We start from the raw sequence: 22420 nt of genomic DNA on the forward strand, positions 1-22420 counted from the left end.
ATATTTTCAAGGGAAATCATTTTGTGAATGGAGACAATGCATTGAACTATTCAGATCAACTTTTTGTTTGCTGCTTCAATATTCCTTAAAGCACGCACGGCTATTGCACTGTGCAACAGTCGTTCTCCTACTCACTCTCCTTGTGACTGACCTTTGAGCCGTAGACTTACTTTGGTCTAGCTCTGCCTCTCTTGACCCCTAGTCTGACCCAAACTATAATTTTGGCTCATTGCTTGTCATCTGATCAGTGCTGTGTTGCTGCTACTTAGTAGTGTAAACCTGCCACTTATTGTGAAGTTATTCTGAAGCAACGTCCTTCACATCCTTTCCATGTAGGGTTACCACCTCATCTCTTTAATTCCGACACCTATTCATTACACAGGTTCTGTGGCTGGCTGACTTCAATACTTCATTTCACCTGGTTTTAAACTACCACAGAACCTGTGTAATTAATACCCCTTTCACACCAGAAAATGCAGGGACCCACCCGGGAATATGGCCCAGGAACCATGCCGGCCATTCCCAGGTTGGCCCCTTTCACACCAGAAAAGTCCCTGCATTTTCTGGTGTGTGAAGGGGGCGCGGAGAAGGCGGGCAGTCAGCGGGATGGCAGTGGAGGCGGGCAGGAGGTGTGTAGAATACTCACCACGGTTGCTGGTCCTCCGTGCAGGCCAGGGATCCACACGGGCGGCGGATGAAGATGATGCAGCTCTCCGGTGCACTCACTGGCCCCCGGAGAGCTGCGTCATCTTCATCCGCCGCCTGTCCCGTCATTTGCGCCTGCCGCCCGTCTGGATCCCCGGCCGGACAGCACACCGAGGAACGGCAACCCGGGTAAGTATGCCCTGCCCCATTCACACCGGCCAGGTCCCCGGGTTAAACCCAGGAACAACCCTGCTCCATAGCAGGGTTGAAATCCCAGCATTTTTTACTGGGATTTTGGCCCGGGAACCTTTCACACCTGCGCTAGTCGCGGGTTGTTCCCGGGCCCAACCCGGGAAATTATGCTGGTGTGAATGGGATATAATATGTGTCCGGAATTAAAGGGATGAGTTAGTCACCCTATTTCCATAGTTCCTGCTAAAAACAAGGTATTCATTTGTGACCCTAGCACAGTGATGGCTAACCTTGACACTCCAGCTGTTGTTGAACTACACATCCCAGCATGCCCTGCATCAGTTTTAGCATGGCCAAATAGTAAAACTGTAGCAGGGCATGCTGGGATGTGTAGTTCAACAACAGCTGGAGTGTCAAGGTTAGCCATCACTGCCCTAGCGCGCAGGTGAGCCAGAACTAACCTCATGTGGAATGGCGCTTCCGTAATAAGCAGCTGTGACCAATACAATGATTTCATGACTTTGTAAATGCAGAACTCATGCAATGACCTAAAACATGCTTTCCCCCGAGCAGACTAGCAGGATACATTATTTTTCTAGCTACAGAGTGCTGTTCTTTCCACCCTCTCATCTACATACAGTACTAGAGCTTGCACTGCTAGACAGCAGGGAATAAAAAATCTCATAAAAAAAATAACATTTAACTGTTGTATATTAACTTATTAGTCCAAAATGTATTATTTATGAGATTAGGTGTGTTTTAAAATGAGATCCTTTATATTTTGTTACTTTTCTAATATTAGAAAAATGAACAGTCCTTTTTGTTGTTATGCCTCATCATTCATAGAGTGTATTTTTATACCGCTGATGAAGGATACAGGACTCCATTAGATACCTGTCAGATGACACAAAGAGCTCACACAAGAGAAGGTCATGCAGTCTTGGCACTTGGCTTTGAATTATGTCAGTGATCTCAATAAAGGTCAATGCAAGTAGCATATGCGATTACGGTGCCAATCTCACCCACTGTGTACCCTAGTACTATTCATGGGACTTGGCAACAAACAACTGAGTCCGTATTATAAATCTCCTTTATTTTACTGGACATTTGGATCAGTCATTGATGTGTCTTTGAGTATTCAGATTTTTTTAAAGGAAATACAGTATGTATGTGCAGAATAAAGAACAATCTGTATAATGCTCATTATTTCTACTAAAACCCATAAGAAAATGAAAGTAGAGTATTTTTATTCTACGATCGGTCAGTCTTATTGGTACGGCCCAATCTAGAATACTGTCTTCAATTCTGGTGGCCATATCTTGAGACGGCTATTAATACATTAGAGACAAAGAAGGGCAAATAAAATGATACACGGGCTACACCACAAAACTTAAGATATTCAGTGGCAGATGTATTACGCCTGGCAGAGTGATGAAGTGGAAGTTGATAATGCACCAGCCAATCAGCTGTGTTTAAAAAATGACAGTTAGTAGGTGATTGGCTGGTGTGTTATCACCTTCCACTTTATCACTTCAACAGGCTTAATACATCTGCCCCATTATATGGTACGAGCCCACCATGATTTGGAATTTATACACTGTGGTGGTGTCAACACATTATTGCAATAGGAGGTGCTCCTGTCTCTCTTTTTGATAAGGTAAGACCTTTTCACTTAACACTTGTTCACGCCTTAAAAAAGACGCTTGCTCCTTGAAAAGGTTTTCTATGGCCAATTCCATTAATGTTTTTGTACACTAAATCCATGAGAGCTGCTCAGGGGCGTAGCTAGCGTAAGGCAGCCCCCGCTGCCGCTTGGGGGAGCGGGTGGCAGCGGGGGCGCCTGCTCCCGCATACCCCGTGGGGTCTGCAGGGTGCGCGCCGCCAGGTAAAAAAACTACAGTGCAGGGACTTGGGAGGCGCTGTCGGAAGCTGTCAGTCAATGGTGCCGGCAGCAGGAACTCTGCGAACCCTCCACTCCACCTCTCACATCCACTCTGTGAGGTCTGTAGCCCGTGAGTACCTGTGTCCCCTCCGGTGGCTATCTCCTTCTCCTCCCCCTTCTCTGCCCGGGACCTTCCTCCCCTCCTGCAGCAAACTCCGTGATTTAAGGAGTTATGCTGTTCTTTTCTCTCATTTTAAATTAATCATGTTGTTGTTTCATTCTGCCTGATAACTAGATAGCCAGAATAGACATGCTCCACGGCACATATGTAATTAATAATATGACTCATAGTGCACTGTCCATTAGTAACAGAAGTTGCTGATATAGGGTTTTTACCCATCATAATGCTGCACAGTCATACAGTTAAGTTTGGCTCACCTGCGTGGCAGCATACTATAAGCGTGTTTGGTGGAATAATTCTTTATATAGCTGTAGCTGAATATAAGCCTTCCTGCTAAATCTATCGGCAGACCAGCTCCATGCCACATATTATTTATAATAAAACACTGTGTGTTTACATGATTTAACTAATGGTGCATAGATAAATTGATAGTGGTCCAGTTGAGCACAATAACAAAACACACTGTTTCCCTACATGATTTTTAACTGATGGTGCAGCCGGGATGTGCCGCTTATCTGCTGCAAGGCTGTGGAACTACATACATGATTTATAGTGGCTCAGTTAAACATAAGCGCTAACTAATGAAATGCAACAGTAAATCTTTGCTCTAACTGATTACAAAGAACAATAATAGCCATTATTTCTGGCTGGTGAGAGCGGCAGCATGTTACAGTGCAAACATATCAACTTCAGAGCCGGACTATATATCTCCTGGGGTTAATGGCACAGCATAGTGCACAAAGCCTATTTTAGTGTAGACAGTGTGGATTATGTGCACCTAGGTCGCCTCTTGCCTTGATCCTGTGAGGAAGGCTGTTATACTGTAGCTGATATTGAATTGGAAAGATCTGATTGTAGTGCACACTATTATTAACCAATAAGCGCTCATCATTCACCAATATAAGAGGGCTAGTGTCACTGCTAATGGTATAGAGTAGACAGTAGTGCCTAGCCCATACTCTGTTCAGTTACTATCAGTCACACATACAGTAGTAACATATTTTTGATGCTGTCAGAGCCTATTGACTATATTAATGACTGTCAATCAATACATAATATAACGAGTATCATTACAGTATAATACTACTAATCGAGGCAATGCACTAGATTAAAAAATACAAAAAAAAATAATCCTTTCTTGAACAAGGTACTATACTGTATTTGGCATTTATGCCAAAATACAATGTATGCTGTAGATAGATATCACAGTAGTGGATAGAAAAGTAACTATTTCATTGTACCCAGATTGTAGCAACATTGTATGAGAATGCTACTTTAAAGTATCGACTTCCAGGCAATATTACATAAGCCTTGGATATAATTTTGCTATCAATAACAGTACCCTGCATTGAAAGATATTAAAAATAAAATCTCTGTGGCCAAACATCAAATCCCAATGTGATTACACTCATATAGATTGTAAACATATATATATATATATATATATATATATATATATATATATATATATATATATATGTATGTAAGGGGTCCTACAGTGAGAGGCATATAGTGTAAGGTGCATTATGGGGGGGGGGGGGGGGGCGACAGAAAGTTTTTTGGCAGGGGGGAGCAAAATTTATAGTTACGCCACTGGAGCTGCTGTATCTTTTTTACTATATACATATATATGTGTACTGGCTCTCCGATAACCTGTGCTACATTACGTGCTTTCCCACTGAGAAATTTTATCTGCATTTGTGATCGGAGCGATTTATAGCCAACCATCGTCTCCCTGAAATCTATGAGTATTCTGTAATTGTTTGTTAAATAGGTGGTCCAACAACTACCCCTATTATTGCACTAATAATTGCCATATCTATAAAGGACATACCATCTCCACTTGTTCTAGAGGATGCACTACCTCTAGAGATTTATTAATTTGCCCCTGATGAAGTCATGAAGGACGAAACGCGTTGGGCTGCGAATTTACCTTTATGTGACACCTTGAAAATGTGGATGAAGTTGCACATGCTGGAAAACTTTTATTAAATGTTCATTTGTTTTTATTAATTACTGTTTTATTGAGTTTGAGTCACTTTTAAAAAATTGGTATAGGTGATATAATATTAAATATTATTATACCTCTATTCTGTTTTTCTATGTGTATTTGTGTGCCTGAATACATTATTATTATTTTTTTTTTTTTGTCAGGCTCACGAGGATACATAGCATGCAGTAAACTACAGCCCTACCAAGTAACTCAAGCACCGCAGAGTCCATCCCGTGCACAACGTTCTCCTGAGTCTAATAACACTTTGAGAGCATCCAAGGTGTGCCCATATCCAACCTCCCCATACCATGATACAGCTACAGCCTTCCAGGTGGGTTGGTTGTACAGGTGGATGTAATCTTTAGATCTCATTTATTATGTACAAGACTGACGTCTCAAGTCTTTCATGGTAATGTAAAAGTACTTTTCATAAGCAAATCTTTTTAATAGTTGATGATTTTTGGTAACTTTCCATAGTCTACATGCTATGGAGGACGTAAAATGGAAGTATGTATAACAGGTAAGGTACAAAGATGGACTTGTTTTAGACAAAGTATGAAAGAATTCCATGATAAGGAAGGCAGATTACAGATCACGACTTTTCCCTCCACTTAATCCTGTTTCCCATTCCCAAACACCCGGGCAATCACAGGAGATGTGCATTTTGAGAATAGCTACACGCAGTTTTCAGGTACAAAATAGCTTGGGTCTGGCAAACACTCCCTCTGTCAGTCACGGGAAGGGTTAATCTGATTAAAAAAACTCAATTCTTACATTAGAATTCCCCTATCTATATCCCAGACTCACAATTTAATTGATAGCACGTTACTTTGCTTCTTTTATATGGAGTTATAAATGATTGCATATAGCTTAGAAGACGATTTGTAGATCTAGAATGGGGGTGTTTTATCATTGCCCGATTTACGTGTCTATTATTTTGCTGCACAATTGGCTCAGTTGGGTGATTGGGTCATGCCCAGTGATTATTGAAATCTCCTTGTGGCCCGCTTAGGCGGAGCGAGTCCCCCATTCTCGCCATTACAGTTTCTGTTGGCTCGTCCCTTCTTATTATCTATTGTTCCCCTTCTACAACAGGCCTTTAAAATTTCGGTGGGGTTTGGAAATCTTATGGGAGATTTGGCTGTTGATCCTTGTTCCCCTATATGGAATTTTTTTAATTTCTACTTTATACTGGTTGGTGGTTCGGGCTAGGTGTCCCTTGGAATCACAGCGATAGGGTAAATTATTTCAGGAGGGTGTTCTCCAATCATTTGAGTCCCTGGCTGGTAACTATAGTATCCCCATACATTATTTTACCGCTACCTTCAGCTCCGTCATGCCATAGTGTTGCTCCACAACTCTGAGTCCCCTGTTTACACATTAATATGTAATATGCCACGCCGCAAACCAATTTTGGTTCTGTACCCTAAATTGGTGCCTGATCTGGGAGATCTTGATGATGAAGACTGGGATTATACCCAGACGGGCCACCGCCTATGACCGGTTCCAACAAATTCAGTTGTATATCCTACATAGAGTTTATTGGACCCCGAGCAGGTTACTATGAATGGGAGGCTTATCATCGGATGCTTGCCCTAAGTGCTCAGCTACTAAGGTAAAGTTTCTGGCACCTTTTTGTGGCAGTGCCCTAGGGTGGCCTCCTGAGAAGAAGTGACTACCAGTATTGCGGGTACGGGTATCTCTGTTCCTCTTATGTCCCCTCACATATTTATTTGCGGTTTAGAATTATTTGCGGTTTATGGACTTTTTCTCTGTCTCACTTCCCCCGTAGTCCCCTGGTGTTCGTCCGGTCATCCACACTCTTACTATACCTTAATTTTTGTTTACTTTATTCTATTTAATCATATATGATCTACTTTAATTTATGCTATGAGGTGTATCACATATAAATTTCTCCTGCCTTAATCCTGCTGATTGATCTCCATTTTTGTATTTAACAGGATTGAATTGTAATATACCTATTGTTGTCATTACGTCTGTGCTATAGATTATAATATGGTAATCTCCGACAAATGTAACCATCATTATTTTCTCTGATTTTATTTGTAGGAAATGCAGATATTACTGTTTAAGTTCATATTATATGTTTGTTTGCGTTGAAAAAAAAATATATAAACCTGACTTAAATAGAAAAAAGATTATGTAGATGACTAGAATTCGACCTCGGAGTGAGTAAGGAGAGACCAAAGTAGGAGACAAATACTGGATCTATCCGTAGGTTCACGTGGATTTCCGTCTGTCCGCACATATAACACAGAGGCTGCTCTTTTCCTATTTTTCATGTAACAATTTAACTAAAAACAGAGCTAAACAATAGGGCTTCACCACAGGAATCCAAATGCATCCTGGGTTTTTTTTCATTGTTTGACATCCTGATAAAAAAACATTACACAAGACGACTAGTGTTTAGTGTTTAGTAAGTCAAGGCATGCATAACGTCGGAGTAATATCTGTTGTTCTATATGACATGGTATATGTAACATATGTTACAAAATGCTGTCAACTTGTTTTGTAGTTTCTATATTGATGAAATACTAAGCTGTCCCCAAAGAGGCCAGTACTATTGCCCATCCCGAGTGCAGACAAGCAGATATATTTCCCCATTGGCCTCACACATGTAGTTGCACTGGGCGGGTTGCATGAGTACCCGTGACAGCAGTCTGCTGATGGCATTTGCCATTTCCAGCTTATCCTCTGGCCAAGTAGGCCTCATTGGGCAATTTCATAGAATCTGTGGCATTATTACAGCATTACACCTAGTACATGTAAGGCATAACGCTTCCTATCTCTGGGCAGTATGTCTCTGCAGCTCCCTGTACCATCCACTTTAAATATCCATTTCTCATTATTTGGCAGAAAGTAGCATGCATCAGCTATTATGTGTGTCGGGGAGATTCAGGGTAATAGAGACAAGGTATCTAGTCCTAGAAAATGATAAACTGCAGCTCTGCAGTATCATCTCCCAGATGGCCACTAATGACCAGTAGTAACCTAGTTCCACAAAGCTCTGCATTGCTGAGCCACTATACTGGCAGCGTTCCAGCAGCGCGGGGTATTGTGAGGTGCATGATGTGCTCTGGGAATAACTGTGACTTTGGTTCTGGAGTCTGACTTTGCAGTGTTATCTGATGGATTGTGATGCGCTCAGGTCAAATAGTCAGCATGTCACCATGGTGCTTGGCAATCAATTTAAGGTTCTTCTTTTGGTGTTCAACAAAATGTGACGGTGTATCCGATCTCCTTGTCAGGCTTTCTATAAAACCAGCAGTTGCTCTTTTTTTTTTTTTTTGTGAAGGTAAAGTCATATGGGCCAATACAGTGTGAACACTACACCAATTTGCAGAGCATACTATACTGCAAACTCTGTTGGCACGTGCCCAGAAAAATGGATTTATGGATTTATGCAGACTGCAGTGATTCTGGCTCTTGCGTATGAATTGATGGAACTAGGGAGGATTTTCTAACATAGCTCCTAATTTAGACGTGATCGCAAAGCACATTTTTTCGCAAATGGTCGAAACTATGCTGTACTGCAGGAGGGGCAGATGTAATATGTGCAGAGAGAGTTTGTTTGAGTGGGGTGTGTGCAAACTGAAATCTAAATTGCAGGGTAAAAATAAAGCAGCCAGTATGTACCCTGCACAGAAACAAAATAACCCCCCAAGTCTGCTGATGGCATAACATGAACAAAATAACCCCCCAAATCTAACCGTTTAGGCACATGTTTCATCTGCCTCACGTGAAGTACAATTTGTCCATTTGCTGAAACATTTGCTTTGCGATGAAGTCTTAGGCCCGTTGTCTGAGTACAGTAAGCGCATGTTGGAGCAGTTTTAAACCCATGCAGAGCTGCAACCAGCTGCATGTATATCTGAGCAATACATGTTCTTTGCAGGTGGTCAGTGGCATTTGTAAATGTACTAATGATGATGATAGTAACATAGTAACGTAGTCATTTAGTTTGAAAAAAAGACGATGGTCCATCAAGTTCAACCTATCTAGTTTTATATCAGACTAGCAAATAACTATAATATTCCCTTTGTGTCCATAAATGTATAGTCTCTGGCATTAATTAACCACTAAATGATTGGCCAATGACATGATTTTGTGTCATGTAGTAGGATACTAAAGGCCCATACACACTGGGTGACTTTGAGCTGAAAGCCGCTCAGTGTGTATGTCCCAGCGATGAGTGGTAAGCGCTCCCGCATCATCGCTGGGAAAGCCGCTCATCTGCTGGTATCACCAGCAGATGTGCAGCTTTGAGGACGGCTTTGCATAGCTCTGCACTTCGCAAAGGCGTCCTCCCCCCTGGTGTCAGTGACAGGCAGGGGTAAAGCGGCGCAGTGTGTATGCACTGAGCAGCTTTCCCCCCAGTAATAAATGCTATCATCGCTGTCAATACACGCTGGGCATAGTCGTCCAGTGTGTATGGATCTTTAGATGAAGTGAAGGAAAGGATGGCAAGTTTGACGGCATCAAGTATGGAAAAAAGATGGTGATCTCTGATTCTGCCTCTGGGTAGTGAGTAGATACTTGTCTGGTTCACTTTTTACTGTTAACATTTGGCTGCGGAAACAAATCCTTATTTGAGTTGTAAGGGCAAAATAACTTTTGTTAGAAAAGGGTTCTGAGCTTACGGAACTGGTGTATTATCAGAGAGTTCGCTTTTAAATTTAAAGCATCTATCGGGATTATTGCAATCTTAATTTGTGGTGAATTCGCCCAAACCATGAGTGAACCTTTGCGTGCCAAGTGAATTTGTCAAAAGAGGTGTGAAAATTGGCAAGCAAACATTTTTATTCACCAAAATGACTTGTTATGTTTACCTTTTATATAGGAAATATAGGGTTAGAGCAGCGGTTCCCAACCTGTGGTACGCGTACCCCTGGGGGTACGCGTCCACGCGCTGGGGGGTACGCCGCGGCCCGGCCTGTAATGGCGGCCGCGGCAGTCAGATAGGTCGCTGGAGGGGAGGAGAGTGCATTGCGCATCTCTCCTACCCCTCAGTGTGCTTCCCTGTGACTGGCCGCCCGTCCGCCAATCAATCAGAGCTTGCGGGCCGGCAGCCAATCAGGAGCCGGCCCGCGAACTTTGATTGACGCCGGGCAGCCCAGTCACACTGAAGGGAAGGAGAGGTACGCAGTGTGCTGTACTCTCCTTCCCTGTGAGAGGAGGCAGGGGACACTCACACTACTGCGCAGCTGGGGCCGCTCCGGGACACACAGGACTCATAAGGTGACACCCTGTCAGCATGTTCTCGCTGCCTGAAAACCCACCAATCACACGCCTCGCATACGTTACACACCTACAGGGAGCGCACTGGGACAAAACAAGTCTTGGCCGACCTGGGACCTCCGCCGTTTCGTTTCAAGGAAAATGAGACGCACAAAGCGAAACATCAGTGTAATATGAATTATGTCCCATCCTTGGCCCTGTAGCTGAGTTACGTTACTGGCGCCACATGTGATTGGCGAAGTATACGAGATTAGAGCTCCTGCACATGCACAGCTGCAGTTATGCGTCCGGCGCTGTTCCTGCTCTTTCCGTGAGTGCGCAGCTGCCTGGCCTGATGCCCCAGCTGCAGTGCCTGTCCTCCGGCTTCCCCTCCCTGCTGCTGCCTGTGCCGGGGGAGGTGGAGGACATGTGCTGTATGCTTTATCCGGGGCTGGTGATAAAACTTATACATTCAAGGGCAAATTAATTTACTCGTTTCATAAGGGAACATGCTTATTATTTAAAATGCATTTTTTCAGTTAGGAATCGTGTTGACACAGTAGTCCTGACTAAGAGCTGTATCAAAGTATTGAGTCTAAATAGGTCATGTGGACTGTTGGCACTGTGGGGCATACTTGTTACTGGCACTGTGGGGCATTGCTGGCACTGTGGGGCATTGTTGGCACTGTGGGGGATACTTGTTACTGGCACTGTGGGGCATTACTGGCACTGTGGGGCATACTTGTTACTGGCACTGTGGGGCATACTTGTTGCTGGCACTGTGGGGCATACTTGTTGCTGGCACTGTGGGGCATACTTGTTGCTGGCACTGTGGGGCATTGCTGGCACTGTGGGGCGTTGTTGGCACTGTGGGGCATACTTGTTACTGGCACTGTGGGGCATACTTGTTACTGGCACTGTGGGGCATTGCTGGCACTGTGGGGCATACTTGTTGCTGGCACTATGGGGGCATACTTGTTGCTGGCACTGTAGGGGCACTGTGGGCACATACCCAGTACCATGGGGTCATACCTGGCACCGTGGTGGCATTCCCATTTCTGGCACTGTGCGGGCATACCTGGCACTTTTGGGGGCATATGTGTATCTGGCACTTTTGGGGGCATATGTGTATCTGGCACTATTGGAAGACTAACGTGATCCGTTGGAATGTCTGTTGCTTCAGTAATAGAGATTTGACAAGGTTCTGTTATTTTATATGCTGTCCGCAGAATGGGCTGAGCTTATATTGTGGTCAAGTGGTTGCACTTTTTTTTTTCTCGTCATTGCCAGTATGACTTGCCCCTGTTAAGCCACACCCCTTTTTAGGCCACGCCCCCTAAAATTTCACGAGGGGGTACTCATAAATGAAAAGCCTAATCAAGGGGTACGGGAGACAAAAAAGGTTGGGAACCACTGGGTTAGAGAATCAGAAAGTGAGCGATTTTGGTAAGAAATCTCCAGTTTTTGTAAAGCGGCAATCATTTACACTGCAAAATCACACTGGTTGCAGCTTTAAAAAAATTGGATATTTCTTACTAAGGGCCAGATGCACTAAGCTTCAAAAGTGATAAAATGGAGAGTGATACACAACCAGCCAATCAGATCCTACCTGACATTTTTTAAACACAGTCTGTGACATGGAAGAAAGGTGCCGATTGGCTGGCTGTTTATCACTCTCCATTTTATCACTTTTGAAGCTTAGTGCATCTGGCCCTAAATCTCTCACTTTCTGATTCTCTTACCCTATTGCGCTTCACCCATAGGGCGGGATGTTGTAACATCCGCAGCCCTGTTCGCCCCCCTTCACCGGTCACCGTATTATTAATAACGGCATATGTTCTAACATATGCCGTTATTAACGCAAGGGACAGCTCTTGCGATAAGAACTGTCCCATGCGATGTGGTGCCGGCACTGGACTTCCGGGTCTGTGACCCAGGAGTCCATCTGCGCATGCGCAGAGTGACGCGCCGGACGCAGTGCTGCGGTAAGAAACCCATAGGCTTCTGCAGGGAATCGCCAGCTTTTGCTGGCAATTCCCTCCGCAGCGCTGCCACTGCGGAGGGAGGTTAGAGCATACAGAAATGCGGTAAAAACCCTGATTACGGGGTTTTACCGCATTTCTGTGTTCGAGAATCATCCCCATAGTCTTTTCTTACACAGCATCTTCTTATTTGAATTTCTATAACAAATGTGAGCGACGCCGTCATTTTTAGTGGATATTTTGAACATCTCACAGATGTTGGCACTCATAGGGTTAATGGGGTGATTCAGGTTGGTTTGCAATAGCCTTAAAAATGACTAAAACCATGTGCACTGCAGGTGGGGCAGATGTAACATGTGCAGAGAGAGTTACATTTGGGTGAGTAATATTGTTTCTGTGCAAGGTAAATACTGGCTGCTTTATTCTTACACTGCAATTTATATTTCAGTTTGAACACACCTCACCCAAGTGTAACTCTCTCTGCACATGTTACATCTGCCCCACCTGCAGTGCACTTGGTTTTGTCCATTAAAGAAGGAGTTTAGTTTTACTTCAAATCCAAGTCTCTCTCTGCACATGTTACATCGGATTCAGTACGAAATCCCGGCGGTCGAAATACCGTCGCCGAAATCCCGACCGCCGTAATACCGACAAGGGGGAGGGGGGCGTGGATCGCCCCCCCTTGCTGGCTTGCTGCGCGCGCCATGCAGCGGGCCCGGTGCCACGCTACGCTCGGCACCCTATTTTATTCTCCCTCTGTGGTTGTCATGGACACCCATAGAGGGAGAAATTGCCGGCATTGTGGCGGTCGGGATTCCGGCGTCGGTATTTCGACCGCCCGGATTCCGATTGCTGAGATTTTGACTCCATCCGGCAGTGCAGCACGGGTTTGTGCATTTGAATGATTTTTTGCTTTGCTAACAGGGCTGAACCGGGCCCTATGTTTTACTTCTGGATATATAGAAGGTGGTAGGCTACAAGGAATTACATATAACTAGAAACCGCAAAGGTCTTTATGTACAAAACTGACATAATGTAATATTTACATTTGGCAAGCCCATTTGTCGGTTTGCTTTTGCATTCCTCTGCATTTTGTTGTTTGCCTGGTGTTGTTGTTTATGTGTACATTTTAAGCATACTGTTGTCCAGAGGAGGCTTGTGTCTTCAGGCATGTTCTGTGTAGTGAAAATATTGTTCAGTGGTATATTCAGAAGGCATAGAGCTGAGTCACACACAGCCTGCAGAGATGTCATATCCTCCTATTGTCCTCTATGCCTTTGTAGTTTAATCAAAGATGTTTGCCTTATTGCTCTTGTTACATCTGGAAGTTTATATGGAGCCTATAAAGTGAATTTATGACTCTGCCAATGTGCAGCACAAATACCCATTTATGTATTTTAGCTATTTGTGCTGCATCCTCTTCCATCATTCTTTGCAGTTATGTATTATGACCTACAGTACTTGTACCATCTTTAGCCCTTCCTTGTACTACTCCTTACTTGCACATGTCTGTGCATGGGGATGGAAATAACAAGACATGCAATAACCAGCGCGTTGTCTGTGAGGGTGAAGGGTAGGGATCCTTGTGTATGTGAGGGTGAAGGGTAGGGATCCTTGTGTATGTGAAGCTAGAGATACGTTTTTAAATACGCTACTGCTATACCCTCTAGCGATTTATGAGGGTATAGCTAAGACATTCCATTTTGTATGTCTGAAAAAAAAAGTACTTTCATATTTTCTTCTTTTAAATGCAAGGTGGCCTATGGTTCAGTGATGCTTACAAACGTGGTTTTGTTTTGTTAACCACTATCACTCATCTTTGCTTCTTTGGCTTATGTATTCTCAGATGGGTAATACTGTGTTTTGGTTTTAACACTTTGAATGCCATCGTTGCTATGAGAGATGTGCAAATTATCCTCTAAAAATGCCAGTGTCGCTCAAAGTGACTGTTATATTTTGGGCGCAATACTTAACTAATCTTCAATGAATTGACTTCATATCATTTGCCAACAATAACTAAAGTGATTGATACTCCTTGACCACAGCCCTGGCATTTTTAGCAGATATTTTGCACATCTCTCACAGCAACATTGACACTCAAAGGGTTAAGGGGTAGATGTATGAAGCAGTGATAAGGGAGGAGAAGTGATAAAGTAGCAGGCACTTTATCACTTCCCCTCCCTTATAACTGCTTCATACATCTACCCCAAAGACCTCTTTGTAACACGTTAACAAGATGCACTAGCTGGAAGGCATGATGACGATATTCACACCAATCATGACTATTGTTTGTCTACTAATTTTCCACAATCACCAGTGTCTACTGTATTCTGCTATTGTGTCCTCTGTAACTCCGAAGTAGCGTGCGTGTGTTTATGTGTAAAGTATATAATGTTGTACGTATAGGTGTCAAACAGAGTAATAGGTTTATGCATCCAAAGTGCAAGCATCCTTACAAAGGGAGTCCGTCACCCTCTGTGACAGTAGCTCTGAACCCTGCGTAGAAAATCTTGTTTCCATACCTTACAAGCCCACAAACCTATTGACGATACACTGGCACCCCACGTGGTGTAACAAGTTCTGCAATTCTCATCTATAATTAAACATTTCCTAGATGTACAGAGAGTACTGCCTTCTAATAATTGTAAACCTATTTCTGAAAAGAATCAAATATTGTGCTTAACGTTAAAGAATGGATGGCATTATCGCTATTTGTCTTTATTGTGGAGATTCTGTCTCTGTGTACTGATGGCAGCTGCTTACTTTACAGATTGTTGCTGGATATTCATTCACTGCTCGCAGTAGCTATGAAGCCAGCATTGTGGAAGGTGAGGCGGTGAACCTTCTGGAGCCACATGATAAGAACGGAAGCCCGGAGTGGAGCTTAGTGGAAGTGAACGGCCACAGCGGTTATGTGCCGTCTAGCTACTTAGTGAGAATACCAGTGCGAGACTACAACCGCCGGACATCCACCAGTCATGTGATGATGCCTAAGAGTTAGAATCGGGATGTCCGCTCCCAGAAGTCTGTGAACACTGGACGCACTGTATGGCTACAGCTCATCTCATTCTGTGTGGCTTTAAACAAACTTAAGTCATAATAAAAAAAAAGGTTGTAACTGTATATGCACAACACATAGGGCCAGATGCACTAAGCTTTAAAAAGTGATAAACAACCAACCAATCACCTCCTGCCTGACATTTTTCAAACACAGTCTGTGACATGGCAGTTAGGAGCTGGCTGGTTGGTTGTTTTTCACTTTTAAAGCTTAGTTCATCTGGCCCTCAGGCTGTCATCAAACAAGTATAATAAATGTTTTTTGTATGCAGTATCATATATAGCATAAATGCATAAGACTCCATATACTGACATCCCTAGCTATGCAAGTTCCATTCACTTTTAACCGTATCCATCCATGCAAATCTTCATAAATGAAATGCCTGATGTCGCTCTGTGGATCTGCATAATCCTTATAAGAGGGTACCCACGTTCTGTTCTATATAAGCCAGTGCTTACTGTGACTACTGCAATGGCTGTCCACGCTGCCTACTGTCAAATTTCCTAATAGAAGTGTCTGCTTCTTGTCTTCTGTGAACCCTGCTATGAATTGCAAAGTTGTCTAGTTATACCCATTTGATTAAGACACAAGCAAAGAAAATTGGAATCTGGTCCGTGGAATCAGGTTGGATAAACTGTAAATCACTGTATTGTGAAGATGAGTGTAGTTACACTGGAGGATTAGAGTCAGCAAACAAATGCATCTATGTACACTGCGTTTGCTAGCTTGCATTATTCCTTACTCCTCCTGTGGGGGAATTGAGGTTTATAAGAACTTCAGTTGGGGCAGCTACTGTAATACATGTAATAAATGCTGTCTTTTTTTTTTTATAGTGGACTGTGTTGTTTTCAATCTTCCAATGGGCATTATTATAGCTGACACACTATGTAGGATTAACACAATAGGTTTACTTGTAAAGTAACAATGTAAAAGAAATTCTACCCATATCTGTCACTCCATATTCTTAAAAGGGACAAACAAATCATAATATCAAATGGTAACAAAATTGCAAGAATATTTACTAATATAAACATTTCTTCAAACCAGTGGCAGATCCGTGGAAATCACCCCCACAGCTCGAACAGCAAGTAGCTCCTGTGCTAGGGCGCATGCCTGTTCATACCCTAGTCCTCAGCAGAGCAGACACTTATAAAGCCAGCACTGGGATATGGTATACCTCTCTGACCGTCAGGATTCCGATGGTTGTCCCGACTGGGGGATGAGCGCATTCAAGGCCCTTGTGGGCTCGCTGCGCTTGCCACCTATTCTCCCTCTATGGGTGTCATGGACCTCCACGAGGGAAAAAAGCCTGTATAAGTTGGGCTTCCGACTGTCTGACTCCTGACAGTCGGGATTCCAATGTCAGAGAAATTACCATCGGAATCCCGACTGTCAGTGTGTCATCCAATTGCTGTGAGGTACTGTTCGTTATTGGAAGGGAGAGATTACTTCTTCATCGTGCTCCCTGGATGCTGCTCCAGGTAATACTCTGCATCACATCTACTAGCACTAGCACCTCATTGCTTTGACGGTAAGTATGAAGCCTGATGGTGTATTGTACACCAGGTGAACTACAATGCCCAGCGACCCTTGTGTACACCAGGCTGCCATCTTGCAATACTACCACTATGCCATTACGTGCATTAGTCCTGAACCTGCTGTTACCGGTAAAGGAAATACTCCCAAAAGGCTACAAATTAATTTCAACCATTCAGGGAAGCTTCTATAGAGGAGGAGAAGGCCTGTGTGCAGACTGTGACTGGGCCCCCTCCTCTATAACTGGCAGCTATGTAGACTCTGGGCAGTAGGGGTCCCTAGCTCTGACTACCCGTTACTCTGACTGGCTATTCTCCTAATTGCAGGCCCGCAATAGGAGTTTTCAAACACCATAGAAGACCAGCCATTATTAATCAATTGACCTATAACGGAGGGTTATTGCTGTGGTTTTAAATCTGGTCATTCATACAGCCCTCATATTATTAGGCTACTGACAGTATCCAATGTTTATTGCTGTTGATTTAAGCTTCCTATGCTATATGCAACCTCCAGACTATTAGGACATTGATACTATCAAACGCCTCATAGAGTCAGCACTAGGATTGAAACTAATAAAGCTGTGGTGGTCTCATAGTTTTCAATGATTTATGGTCATAACACTAAGAAAGAAGTATCCAAATACTGTGCAAAACACTATACATATATGCAAATGTCATTTAAAAGAAAATGCTGGTAATTGTCAAACTTTATTTGAAACATTTAGTGATATTCAGTGTGCTGCTCACTTGCCACCTTTGTTTTAAGAAACCCTTCTATTGTCTTTTTTCAAACTTCAATACGTTGTATGTGTCTAATATTTTGCAATTTTATCTTATCTTCATTAAACGTTAATTTTTATATTACATTTGGTGCAACATATCAAGGACAAAACTTTCCTCTTTGTCTTGTTCTAAATATCTTCTTGTCCATTGGTCGCACACCCCATCACAACACTACTTTAACATATACCAATATTTTGGGGTCCTTTTAAACATTATTGAGTCCTGTGCGATTGGCACCATACCCTCTCTTGCTCAGTAAACTAAATACTCTGGTCTTAAAAGGCTACAAATTTATTTAAACCGTTCAGGGAAGCTTCTATAGAGGAGGAGGAGAAGCCCCATGTGCAGACTGTGTCTGGTTCGGGTTGTGATCATTTGGTCTACACAGCATGATGGTCAATACCATTAGGTCGACATGGTTATAAGTCGAAAGGTCATTAGTTCGACAATGTCTGTCGACAGTCAAAAGGTCGACATGGGGTTTTTCACTGTTTTTTTACCTGAATGTCAACACAGTCGACATGGACACAGTTTCAAGTGCACCGCATCCCCTTGCATCGCTCGCTATGCGTCGGGCACACAATTTTATTCTCCCACCTCGCCATAGTGGATGGTAATGCATGAAATACCGCCTGTAGGCACATGTCGGCTCCAAAAACAGTGAAAAACCCCGTGTCGACCTTTTGACTGTGGACCTAGACATTGTCGAACTAATGACCTGTCGAACCAAAGACCTGTCAAACTAATGTCCTTTCGACCTAGAGCCATGTTGACCTTTTCCTATGTTGACCTAGACCCATGTCGACCTTTTCCCATGTCGACCTAATGCTGTCGACCTAATGACTGTCGATCATCATGCTGTAGACCAAATGACTGCATCCCGTCTGGACCCCCTTCTCTATAACTGGCAGCTATGTATACTAGGCAGTAGGGGTCCCTAGTGCTGTCCTAGAGTCTACTGCTCATGTGCGAAACCCTGACAAAATGGCACCATTATCCTTGTGATTTATGCAGCGCTGCTGCTGCTGCAGGACTACAGAGGATAAGTATTGGAAAAAAAGGTGTGCGGTGTGGGCCCCCTGGGACTCAGGGGCCCGTGTGCACCGCAATCATCAATTATTGGCATAAGCTGCAATTGTACCGATGTATCCTGATAATTTTTTAACTGTACTGTCCCTGCTTTAGTTTAACAACTGACTGTATAACTCCTGTTTCAATGAAGGCATGGAGACTGCAGAGAGCGATCAACTGGCCACCGTCACTTGGAACAGCCATCAGGAGGAAACAAAACTCAGGGCATGGCAAGCCGGTAAGGTCTTGGGCTTGTTTATTATATGAACGCCCTGCCTGCAGTGTGATGAAAAAAAGGGGTCTGGCTGGTGGGGATGGCATATCCTGTAGGCGACAATATACTTATTACCGCTATCCCCCTTTTCTTTTATTGCGGTGCCCATCCCCGTCATTTTCTTCTGTATCCAGCCCTGCCTCTAACTGAAGTGCTTTTGGATGAAACATTGTTGTATAATAAGTTTCTGGAAATTAACAGTGTTTTTAAAAAAACAAACAAAAAAAAAACAGTTTTATACCTTGATTTATCCTGAAGCAAATCTTTATTTCCTGTAATTTAGTATCAAGTGTGATGACAGAACCAAACAACTTATCAGCTATCAATGCATATCCAGTTTGAATTTATTTTTAAACAAAGTTTTAGATGGCCACAAGACAAGGAGGAAACAATATACCATAGTCATCAATGAGCATCAAGAACAGCAACGTCGATGTCACATAGGGCCTTATTCTAGTTCACTCTTTCTGACAAAATCCTTCTTAGATGGACAAAACCATATGCACTGCAGGTGGGACAGATGTTACTTGTGCAGAGAGAATTAGATTTGGGTGGGGTTTTACTTCAAAGTGAGATCTATATTGCAGTGTAAAAATAAAGCAGCCAGTATTTTCCCTGCACAGGAACAAAATAACTCACACAAATCTAATTCTCTCTGCACATTTTACAGCTGCCCCCCTGCAGTGCACATGGTTTTGTCCATCTAAGAAGGATTTTGTCAGAAAGAGTGAACTAGAATAAGGCCCATAGTGAGTTTGTTTTTTAAATGGGGAGAGGAAAGGAGATCGGAGACTTGAGAAGAGACCGTTATGGGGCCTACGCACCGGGTGCTTTCAGGGCATTTTCTAAGCGATCTAGTTCGGGTGCTTTCAGGGCATTTTCTAAGCGATCTAGTTAGATCGCCATAGCGATATGGGGTGCCAATATCGCCTAGAGATTAATATCCAGCGTGATAAATTTACTTAATCGCTGGTCAAGGCCAGTGTTCTCACCGGAGTACACTGTCCCTGACGGATCGCTCAGCACACATGAGTAGGCCCCTTTAACCTGGCTGTAGTGAGGAAATATACAACAAAAAGAGGGGACTGCGATACATAAAATATACACAATCACAAGGTGCGCTGGTTAGACAGTATTGCTGTCAATTATTATTGGTGATGCATGCAAGTATTCTGTGGTTTGTAATACGTCCAGTTGTTAAATGTAATTAGTGGTCCCAATTGGAGCAAGATATTGCTGTAGTATTAGTACTGATACAGTTAGTTGGGAGAGTAATAGTTACCCCTCTTTGTATTTGTAGTTAATACAGGTTATTCAGCATCCACTTTTCATTGGTCTCCCGGCTGGTTAGCACACCATCCACCTTGTCAAGAGTCCATCCTGTGGGGTGCTGAGTATGTGGTGCAAAGGGTCACAAACAGGGGCGGATTGGCCCACCGGGAAACCGGGCTGTTTCCCGGTGGGCCGGCACTTTTAATGGTAGAAGGGGCCGCCTATCCTCTATCCCTGGGCTGGGCCGCGGCACTGTGCCTTAAATGAAGATGGCCGCGGCCGGCCTCGAGCTTTCCCAAAGTCAAAATGGCCGCGGGAGGGCTGGTGCGCATGCGCGAGCGCACGCAGCGCTCCCGCGGCTTGGATTCTAGGATGGCTGGGCTGGCGCTGCCCACGTGATCCATCCCAGCAGCAGCAGCAGCGCGCAGGACTGCATCGCGCCGCTGAGCTGGATCTGATGGGCGGCGGCGGAGGCGGCGGAAGGAGCTGGCAGCCAGGCCAGCAAATGCTACATGCAGCATGCAGAACATGTCGACAGCCAGCAGGTGATGGTCAGGGGGGAAAAGGGTAATTACACATGGCAATGTTAGAAATAATGTGTGGCCTCAGTGAAGCACTATATATATATATATATATATATATATATATATATATATATATATATATATATATATATATATATATATATATATACACACATACATACACACACACACACACACACACACATACACACATACATTTATATATAGATTATACAAATTGGTAGTTAAAACTATTTGATATATTGCATATTGAAAACTGCCCCAATTAAACTGCTTAAATGTCTCTGCTGAATCCCCCCTATAGTGTTGTGGTAGAGGTGGGACGCAGTGATAGATGTGGATCGCAAAATGGGAGTCTGAGCGACCACATTATTTCTCAATTTAATTAGATTACAATATTTTTTATATTTAATTGTAATATTGAATTAGCCCCCTGGACGCAGAATATAAAAGCTGACTGCGTGATATAATAAAGCCACATTTAGCTTGGAACGCATAATGACAGCCGGACCGCGGCAGCGGACGTTCCTAGTAGCCTCAGTACCGGGATGGTGACACGCATAGTTTAAACTGTGCGGAAATTAACAGTGGGCGCTTCTGGCTCAATGGAACGCACCCCAGCTACCACACAGACTACCAATGCCGGGTGACAGCTTCCTGCTTATTGATAGAGCTGAAGGGTGCGCTTATGGTAGGTGTTCAAATTGCACTAAACCAATATGTTTGTTTGAATTTAATTCGGCAGATGATTGGTCTGTGCTTGGATTAGGGGAGGTGCCTCAGGGTAATTAGCTGCACTGGGGTGAGTATGAGTCAGGTAGACAATGTCTTAAAGTTCAACGTTTCAACGCTTATACGTTTTTATCAAGAACAGTATACTGTTCTTGATAAAAATGTGTAAGCGTTGAAATTAACCCTAGAATTTCTGTGTGCGTGTACATGTGGTAGGGAATATAGATTGTAAACTCCACTGGGGCAGGGACTGATGTGACTGTACAAATATTCTCTGTACAGCGCTGCGGAATATGTGTGCGCTATATTAGAAACTGGTAATAAGTAATAAATAATGTTTTTTTTATAATCTCTTCTATAGTCCAATTTATTGCCTTCCACCTTTTTTCATTCCCAAATGCCCAGGTACTTCACATGCATCGCCCATGGTATAGTCCAGCCCATAATAATCCCACACCGGTGCACAGTCAACAACTGCACACATATGTGGTTTCTGCATCCCTTAGATTTCTCTAAACCATGTTAACATAGCTTTCTCCACTTACTTAGGCAGGAGCGGATTGGCCCTAGCGGGAAACTGGGTTATTTGCTGGTGGGCCGGCCCATAAATGACATTAAGCGTCCGCCTTCCTCTCTGGATGGGCAACGGCCCGCCTGACCGCAATCTCAGCGATTAGCGGCTGCAGCCTCAGCACTTTGCCCACATCAGACATGGCCGTGGCCAGCCACATATTTGACAGGTCAGCCTGAGGCTACTACAACAATAATGTATGATGACTGTGTGTGGTTGGCACAAGTGTAATATATATATATATATATATATTATATATATATATGTGCGTAGAGGTGATAGAGCTAGGACTATGTTGCTTAGGGAATCCCAATGGATCCTAAGACTTAAAGCTATTAATCCCATGGGGCTTAATGAAAAAATAAACTGGAACAGCCTTGTTTAGTGAGTTTTCCTGTACAGTTTGTGCTCCTAACTATGTGCTCTTGTTGGTATTTTTTATGGTATATCTATAACTGTATGTTTT

The 22420-nt window shown here is 43.4% G+C and overlaps 1 protein-coding gene across 5 annotated transcripts in view; it reads left to right on the forward strand.

Moving 5' to 3' along the window:
- ARHGEF37 (Rho guanine nucleotide exchange factor 37) overlaps positions 1-16001 on the forward strand; it is a 70102-nt gene extending 54101 nt beyond the window's left edge. For all 5 annotated transcript variants that reach the window (XM_083182019.1, XM_083182021.1, XM_083182017.1 and 2 more), the window contains 2 exons: positions 5055-5224; positions 14884-16001. In XM_083182019.1, coding sequence (XP_083038145.1) covers positions 5055-5224; positions 14884-15114 — 401 coding nt within the window. In that variant the 3' untranslated portion in view covers positions 15115-16001. The remainder of the gene's footprint in view (positions 1-5054; positions 5225-14883) is intronic.
- The last annotated feature ends 6419 nt before the right edge of the window (positions 16002-22420 follow it).

The sequence above is a fragment of the Crinia signifera genome, chromosome 4, assembly GCF_055691185.1.
Source record: "Crinia signifera chromosome 4, ASM5569118v1, whole genome shotgun sequence".
In the NCBI taxonomy this organism is placed as follows: Eukaryota; Metazoa; Chordata; class Amphibia; order Anura; family Myobatrachidae; genus Crinia; species Crinia signifera.